Source organism: Chiloscyllium punctatum, chromosome 15 (genome assembly GCF_047496795.1).
Source record: "Chiloscyllium punctatum isolate Juve2018m chromosome 15, sChiPun1.3, whole genome shotgun sequence".
NCBI classification, from domain to species: domain Eukaryota; kingdom Metazoa; phylum Chordata; class Chondrichthyes; order Orectolobiformes; family Hemiscylliidae; genus Chiloscyllium; species Chiloscyllium punctatum.
The window spans coordinates 39,129,561-39,150,572 of NC_092753.1; the positions used below are offsets into that span (position 1 = coordinate 39,129,561).

Below are 21,012 nucleotides of genomic sequence, written 5' to 3' on the forward strand. Positions count from 1 at the left end.
TCAAGCACAGTCAGCATGGCTTTTCAGGGAGAATTAATGCCTGACAAATTTATGATAATTCATTGAAGAGATAAGAAGAAGATAAATAAAGGGGAGCAGTGGATGTAATACATTTAGTTTTTCAGAAGGTATTTGAGAAGGTACCACACATTAGTCGACTTAAGATAAAAACCCATTCTGTTGGAGATAGTATATTAGTATAGATAAATTGGCTAACTATTAGAAGATAAAAATAAGGGGGTATTTTCAGGCTGGCAACCTGTAATAGTGGATTGCCACAGGGATTTGTGCTGGGATCACAATTAGGACAACTAAGAACAGGCAATAAATTCTGGACCAGCTAGCCACATCCATGGCCCATGAGTAAATAAAAAATAAAAACTGACTTTGGATGTTGGAAGCGAATGTACTATGATCAAGCTTTTGGATGACATAAAAATAGACGGGAAGACAAGTAGTTCAGGATGACATAAAGAGCCTACGGGGGATAGAGCCAAGTTATTTGCTCAGATATTTGTATCATCAAAAGTCACAGGTGAGCTGCCAGAAGACTGGAGCCTGGCTAACGTGGTACTATTATTTAAGAAAGGTGGTAAGGACAAGACAGGGAAACAATAGACCCCTAAGCCTGAATTGATAACTGAATTATTAGCTAATAAACCATAAATAGACAATTTATCAGGTATTCTTTTGAAACATACTTAGTTGGGGGAGAAGGAAGCAGGAGGTAAAACAGTAATCTAATAGAGACCTTTATAATTATGGATTTTAGACAATCTGGATGCAGAATGTTTTAATTTTAGTGAAGACCATAATTATATAGCATCATTAAAAGATAGTCATCAAGAAATCCAATAGGAAATTCAGAAGAAACATGTTCCTCAAAAGGTGCGAATGTAGAACTCATTATCACAGGAAAGTGGTTAAAGTAAGGTAAAGCTATACAAGGCAGTGAGGGATAAGGATATGGAGGATTATGAGGAAAAACTGGAGACTCAATTACAGCATAAATGTTGGTTTGGATTGGTTGGACAGAACTGCCCTTTTTTGTGCTGTTTATCCCACATAAACACATGGTCCGGAATCTTTCCCATTTCCACACCCTAGCACACAATGGAGTCTTCCTTATGCTTTCCAAACTCACATTTCAGCTTTAATTCTCTTCCTGATCACTTATCTTCTCTGCATCTTTTCATGGGGAATTGCTGGCATGATATTGCTCATATGAATTTCTCTTCATCCCTCACTCATTTTAACCAATCTCTCTTTTAGTTTTCTATAATCTCTATCGACCAATACTCTCCTTTATGTTGCTAAATGTGTCTCACCTTGGACAACTTAACACAAACTGCTCTCACCAAATAAAACATGTCGCAGTGGGAATACTTTGGGTCCTTATATTTGGCTTTTGTGAGATGTGTGGAACTGTCTTTGTTGTATTCATAGGTAAAGACCCTCTCTAAAACAGAGATTAAGATTTCTTCACAAATACTTGGATTAAATAAAGTGCAGGTAAGAGAAACTAAAGCTCCTTACAGGATATAAGTGGAGATTGTATGAATTGATCAGGAATACTTGCCAACTTCCTCTGCTGAGGTAATGATATGAAGGTTGTCTCGAAGCCAGCGAACCAAAGCACCACCTATGGCAACTGATCCCTGAACAGACATGAAAATAAAGCAATTGTCAGTGGAGTAACTATGCATTTATAGGATCTAACCTCACTATTTGAGTGAACAATCTCTTTAAAAATAAATCTACTTGGAAAGATGTGATTTTGTCCATATATCAATGATATTGTACACACAAATTAGAAAGTCATCACTCATCAAATAGAGTAATGAGTGTTACTTTCTGTCTTGGTCAAGATGAAATAATAAATTAACTTGCTACCTTGCAACAAAGACCATTCTTGTAAAGCCCATTAATTTCTATTTAGCTATAATGTCTAATACTTAGTAAACATTCTCTTCAATGACAACAGGAAACCACTGTGGGTAGTCCATTATCCTCTAAATTATTTGAAAAGATATTGTTTTTAACACAGCACATTTTTCAGCAGTCATGTCCTGTGCTCAGTCCAAGGTCACAATAAATATACACACTTAACACATTCCAGACAGTCCAATATTTTGCACATTATATAACACATTACACATGATATTTAATAAAGTATTGAATGCAACATGGCAATGAATGCTTGAAATCTGGAAGACAAGAGGCAGTAGGCTAATGATTATGGTACAATAACTTAATGGAGTGGAGTAGAATTGGACCAACAAATTTATGGCTATTTTATTTGAAAATGCAAACAAAGTAAATCAAATTAATAAAAGACTTACATAACAACAAACATAAGACTACCTCTACTGATACATTGACAAACCTTCTGTTCTTGAAATATTTTCACAGTTATAGAGAGTCATAGTCATAGAGTCATAGAGATGTACAGCATGGAAACAGACCCTTTGGTCCAACCCATCCATGCTGACCAGATATCCCAACCCAATCTAGTCCCACCTGCCAGCACCTTGCTCATATCCGTCCAAACCCGTCCTATTCATATGCCTATCCAAATGCCTCTTAAATGTTGCAATTGTACCAGCCTCCACCACTTCCTCTGGCAGCTCATTCCATACACGTACCACTCTCTGTGTGAAAACATTGCTCTGTAGGTCTCTTTTATATCTTAACCCTCTCACCCTAAACCTATGCCCGCTAGTTCTGGACTCCCCGACCCCAGGGAAAAGACTTTGCCTATTTACCCTATCCATGCCCCTCATAATTTTGTAAACCTCTATAAGGTCACCCCTCAGCCTCCGAAGCTCCAGGGAAAACAGCCCCAGCCTGTTCAGCCTTTTCTGAACTCTAACCCTTCATGGATCAACAGTGCTCTGATAGGGTGAATCTCACTGGAGTCAGCCAATTAGGGAATTATATACTGGGTGAGTTACAAAGGCAAGGGTGCCTAAATTGAGGGTCATCAGTAATAGAAGAATGGCATCCCCAATTCCTTAGTGGACATTGCTGAGTGGGCTTGAGGAGCATGAAAATTGAGGTACTCTTGCAGGCTTGCCGAAGATTTAAACATAAGGAAGGATGACAGGTCTTAAAGCTGCTGTTTTGTTGGTATGTTTCTCCAAGCCAACTGCTGTGGCCTGGGCTGCATCATTTGGACTGTGGGAAAAGATCTGCCACCTTGCCAACCCACGATAAGCCCACAAAAGCTAAATTGGCCAACAGCACCAAAAAAACACCTAGAATGCCTCAGCAGGGACCAAGCAGATTGACAAGCCAAACCAGACAGCACTTGCAGCAATTCAAACTCCCACTAACAATGTCGGAACAACACAGCTATCCCAAAGCCCCGAGGACAGTTTCACAACCCAGCAATACCAAGCCACACAAAGACCAGGTCAGACAGAAAGCACCAGCAAGAGCATTGCTCCCAGGACAAGACAATGGAAGCACCTCACCACTTCAGAGGAGACATTAACACCTACTTGTGAAGAGGAAAGGAACCATCGATACTGTCAGGATGTTGCATTGTGTGAAGGAACAGGACATTCATCCGATAACTGTTTTCCAATTAGCATCCCTGTAACTAGATTACTCCATTTCCAGATACATTGTATTTTCCCCATTTCTAATTAGCCTTACTGTACAAGATTATTATAAAAACTGGTCTCATCCTCAGCTCTGAGCAGAGAATCCTCGACTGCCTGGGCAGACTGTCTGTACTGTTTCAGCTTAGTCAGTTTCTCTTCCGCGATATTGCCGTACTAACAAACTGTTTGTCAATTTCACTTCGAACTGTGCTTTGTGATCTCTAACTTATTTGGCAAATTTGTCTGACAGTTTGGTGTTAGTCGGCAGGCCCTTTTCTTCCTCTCTCAACAAAGAAAGCAAACCTCACATTTTAAATTTAATCTGATTCATACTGGCAGCCAGCCCTGCCCAGCGGGTCAGACCAGAGAAAGGCTGGACGACTGCGGAGGGTGGCCACAATTCTGACCTGCAGCGAATTGGCTTCAGCTACTGCAGTTTGGAAATTGAGTAATGACTTGGCCTGTGAAGGTAGTCACTTGGCTCTTAAAGTGCTGCCAGGACTTGGCCTGTGGAGGTAGACTGGTAAGCGAATAAATTAATCACCAAATTTAACTATTTGGCAGCCGGCTGCTGCTGCAATTTGGAAATTGAGTAGTGGCTTGGCCTTTTTCCCCATTCTTATTGTACAAGATTATAATAAAAACTGGTCTCATCCTCAGCTCTGGGAAGAGAATCCTCGACTGCTTGTGCAGACTGTCTGTACTGTTTCAGCTTAGTCAGTCTCTCTTCTGCAATATCTCCGTACTATTAAATGGTTTGTCAATTTCACTTTGAACTGTGCTTTGTGATCTCTAACTTATTTGACAAACTTCTCGGACATGAACCCATGTGATTCGATAAGAGGATGTGAAATTAAGAACTGCTGTTTCTCAGTTACTGCCAGCCTCCATTCTCAGCAAGGTGCCAGTCTGAAGCTGGAAGAATCCTAATAGTATTTGCATCTTGAACCTAAACATGCCCTTAATTGACCCAAACTGAAGGATTTGATGATTCCTTCAAATATATCACTTTGAGTATTCGTATGCCACAAAGCGTACTAACAGTCACTAGCACCACAGGCAAACCTCAAAATTAGTCTTCGAATTTTATGAAAACAGCTATAATCCTAATATCATCCATTTCTTTATTAGCTCAATAATGTTCATAGAAGAAATTTGAAAGGGCCATATCACATTATATTGACAAAAAGCACTATTACTCTTGATGCACAAAACAGTTACATAATTAGCAAATTAATTTCACTATAACTAATTGTGAAGTGACATATTTTGATTGGAAAAATGACAAATCTCCATGTCCATCTGAAAAAAAAGTTTTAACTAGAGAGATAAGCAAAGGGATCTGGGGATACAGATAAACATTCATTGGAAATAATGATACAGATTAATGAGCAAACAAAGCTTTGGGCTGTTTAAAACATAAGCAAACGTTGACATTGATCTGTTGGTCAAATGACCTGTTTCTATGCTGTAATTTCTATGAATGTTATGTATGTAAAAAGGCAAAACTGGAGATGCATAACGATAAGCTTAACAAAAAGAAAACTTGCCTCTAGTGCATAGATTGCAGGGTTGTTCTTGCCCAGTTTATATGCTAATGTTGTAAGAAGGCCATGTTTGGATATAATAGGCTGTAAAGAATACACTTGTTAGTTTAATTGCAAAATAATGTATGGAATTTGTAAAGAAAATTATACATAGAAATGCCCAGTATATTGTCCCACAAACTGAATACATCAGATTTTAGCCACTGAAGTTATTAACATAGAACACATAGGTTAACTTTTATTCAATTTCTTGCTCACAATTTTACAAAGGAAACAATGCACTATACTTCTGCCCAAATCTGAGATATTAAACAGGGACAGACTCACCTTCTCGCCTGTATTACTAAGGAGAAAACAACCTGTTCCATATCTGGAACGAAACAGAGGGTATACTTGCAACAAATGAAATAAGTAAGTACATTGAACAGTGCCAATACGAAGGAACATGTTGATATCATATCACATAATCATCAACTATTCTTTATTTCAATGGTAAGAGAACATTCTGCTCTTCTTTGAATTGTTAACAAGACTTCAATTTAACATCTCATCGAAAAGATAGCAATTCTAACAAGAGAATGCATCCCAGAAATTCTGGTATCTTTTGTGCATGTGATAAAGCCAAATAGCAGTCAGCATGGAAGAAGAATAAGTTTTCTGCAGCACAAGTGTTTTTCTACAACATAGTTTGTAAGAAAATGAAAATTGTGAATAGATATTGAGAAACGATGAAAAAGCAGAAATCTAGGTAGATTAATGAGAAGGTAAAAGATAATTAACCAATGAGAATGTGTACTGATCATCAGGATTACAGAAGCATTGCATGATACAGACACAGGAAATGCAAGGATAGGTCTTGGTGAAAATATATAAATTCCATTATTTTGCAAATCAGCCAGCAAGTTGAAGAAATTAAGATGAACATCTTGAGGTGCGAATTTCTGGAATGAGTTATTGATTTATAGAGCTCGGTTGCTTGCTTTGTGCAAACATCATCTGGCTCTTCAGGTTAATTTCAAGAACTTGTTGGATTTTGGCAGCACAAGTATCTTTATTAAAAAAGTGATAAATGTTAGCACAATACTAATCATCATCATAGTCCTAAAAAGAAACTATATTAATGTTGAACATCTGGCATTTAATTGATTGCTGTTGAACGTTATTGAAGTAGTTTTCTTACTTTGGCTTTCTGCCTCTCTTTTTCTCCCTTAATTCAAATTTTCTTTCCTTCTTTTTCTTTGTCAACCTGTGTAGTTTGACTTGTAATAAGTCGCAAATAACATTTGTGCCACATAAGTATCAGGCAATGATCATTTACAATAGAAGGAATGGAATCTAGCTGTTATCCCCTGAATTACCATTACCATCACTGAATCTTCCACATAAATAACATTCTGGCCTAGAATCTGAAATTGACCAGCCAAATAAATACTGTGGTTACAAGAGCAGATCAGAGGATGGGAAGTCTGCAGTAAGTAATTCATTCTCTGGCTCTCCACTATCGGTCCATTATCTACAAGACACCTATCAGGATTATGATGGAATGCCATCTAATTGCCTGGACAAGGGTAGCCCCAAAGCCACTCAAGAAGCTCAACACCATTCAGTACCATGATTGGCAACCTCATCACCAACTTAAACATTCATTCCTGACATACAGGGAAGAGGGAGCACTGCATACTAAACATAAGATGTACTGCAGCAATTCCCCATGTCTCCTTCGCCTTCACTTTAAAATCTGCAACCAACTAGAAGGACAGTTGGCAAATGAAAGGGAACATTACCGTCCATGAATTCTTCTCAAGGCACAGGTCATCCTGACTTGGAAGTAAAGTGCTGCCTGTCACTGTGCTGGATTGAAATCCCGGAACTCCTTTCCTAACAGCACTGTGGACATGCCTGCACCAAATGGACTGCAGCAGTTCAAAGTAATCATGTGCCACACTGTCTTAAGGGCAATTAAAAATGGGCAACAAATGCTGATCTCCTTCTCCTTCAATTCTTTCTTAATCATTACATTTATTATTTAGAACATAAAACAGTAAAGCACAGGAATGAGCCCTCCGGCCCACAGTGTTGTCCTGAACATGATGACAAATTAAATTAATCCCTTTTGCCTGCATTGGTCCATTTCCTTCATTCCTTGCATATTCATGCGCTTATCCAAAAAGTCCCTTAAATGCCCATATCGTACCTGCCCCCACCACCATCCCTGGCAGCGTTTTCCACACACCCCTCGCAATCTCGTTTGAACTTTCCCACTTCACATTAAATGCATGCCTCCTAGTTTTCAACATTTCATTATTGGGAAAAAGCTTCTGTCTGTCAACTCTATCTATGCATCTCATAATTTTATAGACTTATACCAAGTCTCCCCGCAACTTTCCTTGCTCCAGAGAAAACAACCTGAGTTTTTCTAGCCTCTCATTGTAGATCATACCTTCTAATCCAGACAACATCCTGGTAAACCTCTTCTGCACCCTCTCCAAATCCTCCACATCCTTCCTGTAATGTGGTGACCAGAATTGAATGCAATAGACGAAGTGTGACCTAACCAAAATCTTATAAAGCTGTAACATGACATCCTGACTCTTGTACTCAATTCCCTGACCAATAAAGGCAAGCATGCCATATGCCTTCTTTACCAACCTAACTACTTGAGTGGCCACTTTCAAGGAGCTATGGACTTGAACTCCAAGATCCTTCTTGTACAACAATGCTGTTCAGCGTCCTGCCATTAACCGTATACTTTTCCTTAACATTTAATCTTCCAAACTGCAGTACGTCACACTTACCCAAATTAAACTCCATCTGCCATTTCTCCACCCATAACTGCAACTGATTTATACCCTGCGGTATCCTTTCATAACCTTCCACACGATTCATAACTCCATCAATCTTTGTATTGTCTATAAGTTTACTAACCCACCCTTGTACATTTTCATCCAAATCATTTAAGGTGATATTCTAATAGTCCCACTGTTCACTGAGACCACAGGTGCCCTTTTGCCTTTGCCATTATCTGACTGAAAACCCAGTCACATCACAAAAACTGATGAGCTGAAGAATGCAGAAGATTCGAACTAATAGCATACCAAATAATATGTTGAATGGTCTGGCTCAATACAAGCATTTATTGTACATATTCATTTCAATAAAAAGGCAGCTAGAGCAGAGAATACCTCTTCTATGTAAATGTATTCAAAGATTATCCATCACTAACTAGTGATGAAATGCAAAATATTTCCGTAAAGGTACAAACTTACGTGTTTTTTGATTGTCCTGGCTGAAAACACATTTGTCCAACTAAAGCAGCATGTTGGTCACCTAAACACTGATAAAGATAGCATGCAAATGTAAGTGCAATTACATTCTCTGAATGGTACTAAATTGCAAAAAAAAATGTTTGGAGTGGAGCATAAAATGGTTAACAGAAATTAAGGTTTTCTCAACTATGAAATTATGTTACAACTTGATAGTATACAAGGACAACCACCCATAATTTATATGAATTGCCGTGTAATTTCTCTTCATCTATTTCTAAATAGAGTCATAGAGATGTACAGCATGCCGACCAGATATCCCAACCCAATCTCGTCCCACCTGGCAGCACCCGGCCCAAATCCCTCCAAACCTATCCTATTCATATACCCATCCAAATGCCTCTTAAATGTTGCAATTGTACCAGCCTCCACCACATCCTCTGGCAGCTCATTCCATACACGTACCACCCTCTGCGTTAAAATGTTGCCCCTTAGGTCTCTTTTGTATCTTTCCCCTAATCTTGTCATTCAAGTACATATTCACTTAAATATGGTAAATATTCCATCTGCATAAATAGAAATACATGACAAGGAATAGAAGGATAGAAAAGGAATTGGCTAACTAGCCTAATTAGTCTACCCTGCCATTGAATAACATCATGGCCAATCTGTGATTTGAGAGTGTGGTGCTGGAAAAACATAAGCAGGAGAATTGACATTTCGGGCATAAGCCCCTCATCGGTATTAACCTTTGAAACCATTCAATGGACTATTCTTCACTGAGCCAAAGGAAACAAGCTGTTTACAATTTTGCACAATTCCTGATGAAGGACTTATGCCCGAAATCTTGATTCTTCTGCTCCTCGGATGCTGCCTTATCTGCTGTGCTTTTCCAGCACCACACTCTCGACTCTGATCTCCAGCATCTGCAGTTCTCACTTTCTCCTCCTCCATGGCCAATCTGTGATCCAGATTCATGTGTACACCTTTGCTGTATCTCCCATAATATCCTTAGTTAATCAACATCCTTCAGTGTCACATGTAAAATTAACAATTTATCAAACAATAACTAGCGTTTACAGAAGAGTTCTTTACTTCTATCGTTTCCTGTGTGAAAGACCTAACTTCAATATGTGCAATATTCTCCAGTCCTACGCTGACCAATTAGCAGAGGTAATATTACTTTTACTATCTAACTAAATAATTTCAATATTTCAATTAAAATCCTGCCTCAGTCTTCTAAATTTCAGAAAAAAAATAGTTAGTCTAACTGCTCCATGTAGTTCAGGTACTGTTCTGATTAATCTGTAGTGTGCTTTCTCAAAGGCTGATACAGATCCTTCCTAAGATGTAATACACATAAGTGAACACAATACTCTATTGTGATTTAACTAGGACTTTGTTCAACTTCTACTATAATACCTGTCGTTGTAAATAGTAGCCAAGTCTATAATTGAGGATAGAGTGACTGAGCACCTTGAAACCTTGCAATATCCAGCTGATCTGAGTGTCAATGTGGAGTTGTGAAAGGATTGGGGATCATAGCAGCCAAACCTGAAATTGTTTGTGAACATAACTAAAATCCTATACAGGGGAACATTGATGGACATTATTTATATGGCATTCAATAAAAGCCCTCATAAGATTAGATTACTTACAGTGTGGAAACAGGCCCTCCGGCCCAACAAGTCCACACCGCCCCGCCGAAGCGTAACCCACCCATACCCCTCAATCTACATCTACCCCTTACCTAACACTACGGGCAATTTAGCATGGCCAATTCACCTAACCTGCACATCTTTGGACTGTGGGAGGAAACCGGAGCACCCGGGGAGAACGTGCAAACTCCACACAGTCAGTCGCCTGAGGCGGGAATTGAACCCGGGTCTCCGGCGCTGCGAGGCAGCAGTGCTAACCACTGTGCCACCGTGCAGCCCACGAAGATACATGGACTAAGTGTGAGGAGTCCGAGAAGAACATCTGATAGATACACAAACTGGCAGGATACAATTAGAAGTGGCCTGCACGACTTCATTTTGGAGTCTTAACTATTCGTTATGCTTTTTTCATAATTTGGATGGTCAGATAATAAGAGGAGAAAGTGAGGACTGCAGATGCTGGAGATCAGAGCTGAAAATGTGTTGCTGGAAAAGCACAGCAGGTCAGGCAGCATCCAAGGAACAGGAGAATCGACGTTTCGGGCATAAGCCCTTCTTCAGGAATGAGGAAAGTGTGTCCAGCAGGCTAAGATAAAAGGTAGGGAGGAGGGACTTGGGGGAGGGGCATTGGAAATGCAATAGGTGGAAGGAGGTCAAGGTGAGGGTGATAGGCCGGAGTGGGGTGGGGGCGGAGAGGTCAGAAAGAAGATTGCAGGTTAGGAAGGCGGTGCTGAGTTCGAGGGATTTGACTGAGATAAGGTGGGGGGGAGGGGAAATGAGGAAACTGGAGAAATCTGAGTTCATCCCTTGTGGTTGGAGGGTTCTTAGGCGGAAGATGAGGTGCTCTTGCTCCAACCGTCGTGTTGCTATGGTCTGGCGATGGAGGAGTCCAAGGACCTGCATGTCCTTGGTGGAGTGGGAGGGGAAGTTGAAGTGTTGAGCCATGGGGTGGTTGGGTTGGTTGGTCCGGGTGTCCCAGAGGTATTCTCTGAAACGTTCTGCAAGTAGGCGGCCTGTCTCCCCAATATAGAGGAGGCCACATCGGGTGCAGCGGATGCAATAGATGATGTGTGTGGAGGTGCAGGTGAATTTGTGGCGGATATGGAAGTATCCCTTGGGGCCTTGGAGGGAAGTAAGGGGGAAGGTGTGGGCGCAAGTTTTGCATTTCTTGCGGTTGCAGGGGAAGGTGCCGGGAGTAGAGGTTGGTTTGGTGGGGTGTGTGGACCTGACGTCAAGGAGGGAGTGGTCTTTTCGAAACGCTGATAGGGGAGGGAAGGGAAATATATCCCTGGTGGTGGGGTCCGTTTGGACGTGGCGGAAATGACGGTGGACGATACGCTGTACATGGAGGTTGGTGGGGTGGTAGGTGAGGACCAGTGGGGTTCTGTCCTGATGGCGGTTGGAGGGGCGGGGCTCAAGGGCGGAGGAGTGGGAAATGGAAGAGATGCGGTGGAGGGCATCGTCGACCACGTCTGGGGGGAAATTGCGGTCCTTGAAGAAGGAGGCCATCTGGGTTGTACGGTTTTGGAACTGGTCCTCCTGGGAGCAGATGCAGCGGAGACGAAGGAATTGGGAATATGGGATGGCGTTTTTACAGGGGGCAGGGTGGGAGGAGGTGTAGTCTAGGTAGCTGTGGGAGTCGGTCGGTTTATAATAAATGGTTTATAATAAACGTTGTTGTTGATGCTAAAAAGTCCTCCTTACTAACTTACTAATTTTGGCTTAAGCCTAGACATTGCCATCCTAGACACTGGATATGGCCTGTTTCACCAGCAGGATATATCCATGGGCAGGATTTAAATGGTGTATAGGTGGGAATCTTCAACATTGGCTATGGATCTCGTGAAGTCTCATGACAGCAGGGTGACAAGGGCAAATCAATCTCCTATTGATGGTAGCCCTCTCAGCTGAATAATCGTACTCCTTCACATTGAACATTACTTGGCACTGAGGGAAGCAAGGGCACAGCAACAACCTGCTTAATGATACTCAGCTTGGTTTCCCCATGGCCGTACAGCTCCTGACCTCATCATACCCTTGTACATGGATAGAAGAGCTGAACTCAATGCAAGGTGAGACTGACTGTCCTTGACATCAAGGCAGCATTTGAATAAATGTGACATAAAAGAACATCAGCAAAATTTAAGTAAATGATAATTAGGATTGAAGTCAGAGAAGAATTGGAAGATGATCATTTTTGTTGGAAGCCAATCATCTCAATCCTAGGGCATCTCTGCAGGATTTCCTCAGGGTGGTGTCCAAGGCCCAATTATCTTCAGCTGCTTCATCAATGGCCTTTCCTCAATCATAAGATGTGGAGTTGGGATGTACACTCATGATGATGCAATGTTCTGTACAATTTGTAACCCCATATGTTAACAAGACCTTGACAACATGTGGACTTAGGTTGATAACTGACAAATACTTGTACAGCATGTGCCAGTCAATGACCATGTCCAACAAGAGAAAATCTATTTCCCCATGACATTCAACGATATTATCATCATTTGATTTCCCACCATCAATATCCAAGGGATTATCATCGAGAAGGAAAAGGACAGATCATCCATAAAAACACTGGGGCCATAAGAACAGATCAAAGGCTTTGAATTCTGTGGCAAATAGTTTATTCGTTAAGATCTGTTCACTATCTGTAACTGTTGTAACTAATAATACTTTCGAGGTAATATTTAGATCTGGGATGGCGAAGTTGGAAAGGTAGGCTACTATCCTCAATTTTAGAGATGGCCAAAAACATCTCAAAAAATGCCAAGAAATTTCAAATTGTCAGTTTAAGAAATCTGAAAAGAAGAGCCATAGAACAGCAGATAGAGTTACTAATGGAGATGTGACATCTCCTCAATCCTTGCAGGAATGTATTCTAGAAAGAAGCATGTTACAGAAAGTTTTTTGGGGATTATAGCTAAACTAATTTCAAAGCATTTAGTGACCCCTGAAAAGTTGTAACATCTTATCAGGTCTTATGCTGTCAGCTAGCAATATCCCTTCACAGCAAATGTTGTAAGAGAGAAACAAACAGGAACCATTTCTGAGGTTACTCGATGACATTCTAGAAGAAATCTGGCTAAAAGGAGTCATACTATATCCTGAATGTCCAATGTAATATTGCATCCTGTCATTGTTCAAATTGAAGCATCACATGTTGGAAAGCCTTAAAACATTTGAAAATGTTAACATCTATTATACAACAGGAGAAATGATGAAAAACAAACAGAAAAAAACCTGTATTTGCTTGCAAAAATAAATAGTGGCGGTTTTGCTTTTGACTGAGAAGTCAAAGAAGAAGTCAATATGAAGTCAATGATTGCTCACTTCCCCCAACTCACGTCTCTTTGAAGTGGGCGCCAATACATTCACTATAATTTACTTTTCACTGCTCTGTAAACCTCCAAGGTGCATGCATTACAAAGACATGCATGAACAGAAGACTTTCATTAGCATTCCAAATGACAGTATGAAGCTGGATAGCCATGCAGCTTAGTAGGAATATTGGTGTCAATTGAGTCCTGTGTCTTGTTGCGATTGGTGTTGTACTAATCTATCATGCTGAGTGCGATAGTCACACTGTTTAACGTCCTAATTTCCTTCTTGGAAGACTGCTGTCATTCTCCCAGTTCTTCAGCATCCTATCATTTCCCGTTTGCTTGCTCCAGTTGTGCAGGACACAGAAAGCAAGGAATATGCAGTATATTCAGTATGCAGTGTACCACAAAGGCCGCCCAGACTGACCCAAGCATCAGAATCTCATCTTCAGGAGGCCAAATGTCTGCTCCACTATGGTGCTGATGGAAGAATGGGTTGCATTGCTTCTACACTCAGCCTCAGGCAAATGGTTGTGTTACAATGTTTTCAACTATGGATACAGAGGGTAGCTCGGCCTCCCAGTAAACCTACTGTAAAATATTTAACCTTTGAAATGAAACAGGAATATGAAAGTGCTTCAAGTATATGGCCATTATCACAACTTCGAGATGTGGTACCGATGATCACAGTCGACGTGCACATTGATGGAATGGCATTGTTTTCTGTTGAAGTAGGTTGTTTTGATAAGGAGTTCTCAATGCAATGCAACAGTCTATAGCATCCTGCAACTGGGGGATGCCAGTTATGTTAGCAAAGTCTACTGTCCAGGCAGCACTGACATCATCACAGGGAAATGATCTGCGATAAATTCCATAAATATCATACTTGATGCGTTTATGAGTTGGGAATTAAGCAATACCACAGGTATCCAATGGATCTATCTTTGGAAGCATAAAAAATTACTGCAGTTATCATCTTGACAGGCACAACGATCAGATGGCCACCTATCCCATTGGTTTGCAAGTTCTGTTGCAGCAGATGGCATAATTGAATAATGGTTTTCCTGGACATCCAACTCTGAGGTGACAATCCAACCCGCTCAACTGGAGGAAATAACGAGATGATAGATTCTTGTCTTCCTGTATCTCTGCTGCATCCTGAGGGAACATACAGCTGTAATATTTTCACACTGAGGCTGTTCAGCAGCCTCTGGAGATTGCTGCTAGTCCCAGGCTTGCTGGCATATTTGTTGCTCTTCTGTGCCTCTATGGCACAATGGCCACAGTAATGCTAAATGCTTTAAAGTTGGATTCATTGGTTTCAGTTCCAATAAGCCTACATTTAGAATGTTAGGAACAAACAGTTATTTCGTATGTGAGCACACAAATGATGATTTAGTATAATCCTTGATATAGTGGGAAATGAAGGACTTTAACAAGGACGGCTGTGGGATGTCTCCAAATAGGCTTTGACATAGTGGATCTTATTCCAATGTACATAGCTCAAGCCATCCATGCAACTACACTAGATGTTAAGTGCGGCATAATTGTTAAAATCTATCCACCTTCCCATCTGCCCATTAGCATAAAAGGCAACATTGCATACAACAGCATGTTGGCTTATACTTACAGGTCAAGGTGAGAGGATATTAGCTCCATGCCTTTGTGAGCCTAAGAAACCTTTGTGAAGTGTGGCCTGCAAGTGACAATTTTAAGGTTGCCTGTGATATTCCTGTTTCATAGAGATGACTATGGTCATTTTGTAATGACCAACGATATGGTCAACATTTCTTGTGTCCAGGAATTGTACCCCACTTAGTTGGTCACTGCATGCATTTTGCAGGTAGGATTTATGATTTCAGATGTCTTTAACCAGTGCTGTGTAAGTACTTGACTAATACATTTGCCTTGAAGGGCCTCATAACATTTATAAATAAAACTGATGCTTTCAAACAGAATATTAATTTACTCTGCCCATTTGAGTGTGGTGGCAGCCATTTTTCATTTCCATTGTACATCAGCTGAGAATGGAAAGGGTCACAGAACATGCTTAATGGAGAGTGAATCACAGCCTCAGCATGGTAATCTAAGGGACCTTTCCAAACCTCTATGTTCCTCTCTTCCTTGTACTTTCTGTCATCTCCATCAGTTATAAGCTTCCACATGTTTTCACCCTACTCTTTAATTAATGCATTCACTTCCTAACATTACCCTCTGAACGCTGTAGTTAGTCATGCCAACCACTGTGCTGCACTGTCACCCGCCCCCCCATCGAAGCCAGGGTGCTGGTGACTATTGATGACAATCCTTCCCACAGTAACCTGTGCCCCCCACTGCACCATTGTCTCTCATCCTTAGTTGATTGCACTGGATCTGCAGGACTGACCATGATTCACTCTCTAAATTGTTAAGATATGGAACCCGTAACTGTCCCAAATGGCCAAATGATCATGGGCAGGGTGTTTGAAAAAAGGAAGAAATGCAGTTCTCTTGTAAAAAGCTGGTCTTTCATTATGTGGTGATAGAGTTTAGAAAAATAAGTCCTGTGAAAATGAGCAACAATTTAGTTATAGTGAAAATATAATGAAACTTGTGAGGAATCCATTGTTTCTAATGTTTTAACTGTGGGAGTAGCTAGAGAGGCAAAGCTTTAAATATAAATATAAATCTAATATAAAGGGAGGTTCTTCAATTTTTGTCCAAGAAGAAGCTAAAAGATTGCTATTCTGCACAAATCATTCAGCTCAAAGCTTGATGTTCACACAGAGAAACAGACTTTTCACAGAATGAAAGAATCCTTACAATGTGGAAGCAGGCAATGTGGCCCATCGAGTCCACACCGACCCTCCGAAAAGCATCCTACCCAGACCCAACCCCTACCTTATCCCTGTAACCCTGCATTTCCCATGGTTAATCCACCCAGCTTGCACATGTCTGGACACTATGGACAAGTTAGCACAGACTGTCCCCAAGGTTAGAATTGAACCCAGGTCCTTCGTACTGTGAGGCAGCAGGGCTAATCAATGAGATACAATGCCACCCATAAGTGGCAGTATAATATCAGTGTAATAACTGTTTTCAAACAGTTCCCTGAATGAAGTTATATTAGTAAGGAGTATTAATGTGAAATGCATTTCATTGTATACAGCAAATTTAAATTGTACTGTGATAAAGGGGTCTATTGTGGTTGACATTGTACTAAATTGTCCATTAAAAACATAAATCTTTTATTTAAAATGATTGGGCATAAATAATATCGCCTGCAATATCTGGGACAATAAACCAGAGTTCTGGAGTAATTCCTGTGAGTAAAAACATATTGTTTATCTGCAATACATTTCTGTAACAAAGTAATGTAAGAAAAAAAATACTCAGAAAATACCAAGGTAAAATAACTCCAGTAACAGACACTGCATAGGGAGAACTGTCTGCAGAATTTCAAAATGAAACAAAATATACTTACACCTGAAATTGGTACTTGAGCTAATGACCCACATCTCTATTAAAAACAGAAAAGAAATATATAAGAAATATATGTCAGTAGTAGGTCAAATTTTAAATAATTTATGTATTTAAAAAAGTCAGTAACAATATTTAAAAACTATATTGAGTCAGAGTTTTTACATCCCAGAAAGAGACCCTTCAGCCCATCAAGTCACTGCTGGTTGTCAAACCTTCATCCATTCTAATCTCATTTTATGACATTTGGCCTGTCGTCTTGCATTCTGTGGCAGTTCTTAAGAGGCTTGAGGGTTCGCTTTCCTTAAATATTTTTTGAATGCCTTATACTATAGAAAACCTATCAACAAATTTTCTTTTCAGGCCTTTTCTCTATGATAATCTTGAAATAATGTAGCTGATCTTACCCTTAGATGTTATTAATGTAGTTACATTTGGTGAATTCATAGTCAATATACTTTATTGCTTGTCATTAGTCACAATGTTAAGATCATTTGCATTTTTAACAATGAATAAATTAAAAGTTTATGAACTAATGTTAAATCTCACCTGCTCCAGAGGTATGTAATAACATCTCTGAACAGGCCGCTACAAGTCTTTGGGTAGTTTTCTGTGTATTTAAAGTGCATTTTACTTCAAACTTTATTTGGTTTTGCTGAGTTGTCTTCAACTGTTTTGTACTATTTTTGTTAATACATTCCACCATTAACTTTGTTGTGTAAATCACACAAAATGATGAGAATGTGTTCCTTTGCAGGATCAATATATGCTGTATAATTTAGAGAAAGAAAATTTAGATGCAAATATAAGATTGCATCAGCAATAATGCCCAACACATTTTGTCTGCATCAGTTGTTCTCACAGAACTTGTGTTTTTATATTCCTTTACAACTACAGGACAGCTTGAAACCTATCTTTGTTAGTTCATAAAACAAGCGAGTAGAGCTAAAATATTTGCTGTAAGGTAATCCAGAGACTACAAGAGGTTTGTAGAAAATTCAAGTTATTTTAAATGGGTAGTAAATATGCCCTGTGCACATTAACCCAATTGGTGTTGAGTGACAATTTTTGATATGTAATAGAGTTAGGATCCACATTTTGACCCAGACATTGAATGGAAAAGCCTGTCCACCGATCAGTGCATGTAACAGAAGTCCCACATCCCTACTACTCTTTTGAAAATTGTTTCTACATCCTTTTCAAATTTTGACATCCTTTCTAAAGTATGTTGCACTGATTTGGACATAATGGGGCAATTTTCACATGGAACAGTTCATTCGATTGAATGTGGGTGAGGTTTAGAGTGGGAAAGATTCCCTGCGTCTGGAAGACAGCTGTAATTCACCAGTCTCAGGCTTTACAGGAAAGTAAAAGGGATAATTAGCCAACCTGTTCCACAAGACATAGCATTATTCTGATTGCTCTGTGTGTCTGGTTACAATATGTGAGAATACCATTTATTGATGAGGTTTTCCCCACAATTTGGGTAAAGTTTACAGTTATAATAAAATATAGTAAAGCATGTGAATGATGTTGCGAGGAGCTCATATTTATCACGATGAATCAGCAACTTATATTACTACCAATTAGACCTTGGTTTTTAGTAACTTGAATTGGCTCACCATTAATCCGTAAATTTCTGATGAACTTCTCACTTCTGGGAGAATACTCATTGGAATGTCAAAGAATCTAAAATAGCACACAAATTAATTACATAAGAGAAGAATCACCACTCTAATTAATTATTTACAAGGATGTTGCCAGGGTTGGAGGATCTGAGCTACAGGGAGAGGCTGAACAGGCTGGGGCTGTTTTCCCTGGAGCGTCGGAGGCTGAGGGGTGACCGTATAGAGGTTTACAAAATTATGAGGGGCATGGATAGGATAAATAGGCAAAGTCTTTTCCCTGGGGTCGGGGAGTCCAGAACTAGAGGGCATAGGTTTAGGGTGAGAGTGGAAAGATATAAAAGAGACCTAAGAAGCAACTTTTCCACGCAGAGGGTGGTATGTGTATGGAATGAGCTGCCAGAGGATGTGGTGGAGGCTGGTACAATTGCAACATTTAATAGGTATATGAATAGGAAGGGTTTGGAGGGATATGGGCTGGGTGCTGGCAGGTGGGGCTAGATTGGGTTGGGATATCTGGTCGGCATGGACAGGTTGGACCAAAGGGTCTGTTTCCATGCTGTGCACCTCTATGACTCTATTTAATCTTTGATATTTAATACTGCATCCAACAAAGGACAATACAGAAATTTCCAAATTCTAATATTTAAAGATAATCCAGATGCTCTGTGGCTATCTCTACTTCCTCTTTAAACATTTTGTTCAAAAATCCACTGTTGTAGCAATCATGAATGCATCTTTCACAACCTACAAAGGATATCAAATGAAAAATTATTCCTATGGAATCAACCATTATTGCTTAAAAAATACACATTTTATTGAAAAGTTTTGTCTTACACTCATTTGGATAATTTGGGAAAAAAAAACAACGTAAAGGGAAAACAACACTCATTCTGTCTGACAGGAGAGCGCTGATTGATTGGGAAGTGGACTTTAATTAGTAGAGGCATTATCATGGAGAATGCACCAGTTAGATAATGAGCTAATAGGTAAACATTAATTTTAAACAAAGCAGGTTGACTCTGATTCAAGAAGATATTGCCCTGCAAACTGTACTAGAGAAAAGCTGTCACTTATTTCAGTTGAGAAAAAGTGCAGAGTGTTTGCATGTTCATTCTGTGGCAAAGAACAGAGCCCTACACTAAAATATGTACCTTCCAGTTTTGCAAATGATTGAGATTCATATACAATATTACTAATTTTTCTGGTAGGCAAAACAGCTGAGTATGTGAAGAATTATGCAAACAACCAATTTAATTTTCAGCTGTGAGCGCAGTGAGCACCTCCTCATGTGTATTGTGAAACACTATCCTGGGGCCATAACAGATCCAATTTCCATGTATCAGCATGAGGAGACACAGCTAAGTAGTCTCTTCATGCCATAAACTTCTATTTATTGGTTATGTGAAAATGGAAACCTGTACATATGAAGTGTGGTTTGTAAGTACTCATTTAACAATACTTAAAACCTTCATTTCAATTGTTAAATTCAACTCACTATAAATGGCATATAATTAAAATTCAACATTAAAGTTTGTTCAACTTAACTTTGATCACTTTGATCAATTTCTTTATATGAAGATTGGTCATATTTCATCATATATAACTTACTGACAAAGTTCAGGATCCCACTTCAAGGTATGGATGTTGAACAGCATAGTTCTGCTAGCATTGGTCACATCTGTACAATGAACACCACCCTCATGTGCACCTGTTAAACACTAGAGCCATAGACAGCACCATATATTATCAAAACAGATTAAATAACATTACAAGCCTAATGACACAATAAATAGACCAATATTTTTGTGACAGAACTTTTCATGGTGGATACTTTGGTAGGAATATTTGTTCATACCTCGTTAAAAAAAAGTTCCAATATGTACATATTTTGTGGGGTTTATTTTTGCACTACTTCAGATAAGGCTTCAAGATTACAGTTTTGAGTAACTGGAGCAGGGATTGATATAGAGCATTCATTATTCAATTTATAACAGACATTAGCACTTTTGTCTGAACAGACCAACACTTCTATTAGTTTTATTCACGGTGCACTGCATTAGAAATATTAAACATTTTTTCAGGACAAGACGGTATTGTGCAATGAAGGATTCTCATAGCAGCTTGGAGTAATACTGGAGAGACAGGGTAAGAACATTAGAAATGGCTTGAGCTCCAATGAGCAAGTTCTCAATCAACTTTATTTTTCTGCCCATGATTCCTTAATGTCTGAATATCTGTCAAATTCCATCTGGAATGTATCAAGTAAATGAGCATCCACAGAGCTCTACAGGAGAGAATTCAAGATTCAAGACATTCTGAGTGAAGAAAGTTTCCTCATCTGAGCCCTAAATGATTGCGACACTTAGTTCTTGACTCTGTAGCTAGGGAAAACAGCTTTTCTGTATCAACCCTCATATAATTCCTAGAGAGTTAGATATGTCAATCTCCCCACCACATAGGACAATTGTCTCAGTCAGCAATCAATGTGATGGATTTCCATTGTGATCCCCAAGGCAATTAATAGCT

At 39.6% G+C, this 21,012-nt stretch overlaps 1 protein-coding gene across 1 annotated transcript in view; it reads right to left on the reverse strand.

Moving 5' to 3' along the window:
- LOC140486206 (glycerol kinase) overlaps positions 1-21,012 on the reverse strand; it is a 110,467-nt gene that overhangs the window by 37,266 nt on the left and 52,189 nt on the right. Inside the window, exons 7-13 of the mRNA XM_072585024.1 lie at positions 20,095-20,204; positions 18,481-18,547; positions 16,863-16,898; positions 8,422-8,489; positions 5,483-5,525; positions 5,159-5,239; positions 1,580-1,658 (exon numbers count right to left, since the gene is read on the reverse strand). Of these exons, the coding sequence (XP_072441125.1) occupies positions 1,580-1,658; positions 5,159-5,239; positions 5,483-5,525; positions 8,422-8,489; positions 16,863-16,898; positions 18,481-18,547; positions 20,095-20,204 (484 nt within the window). The remainder of the gene's footprint in view (positions 1-1,579; positions 1,659-5,158; positions 5,240-5,482; positions 5,526-8,421; positions 8,490-16,862; positions 16,899-18,480; positions 18,548-20,094; positions 20,205-21,012) is intronic.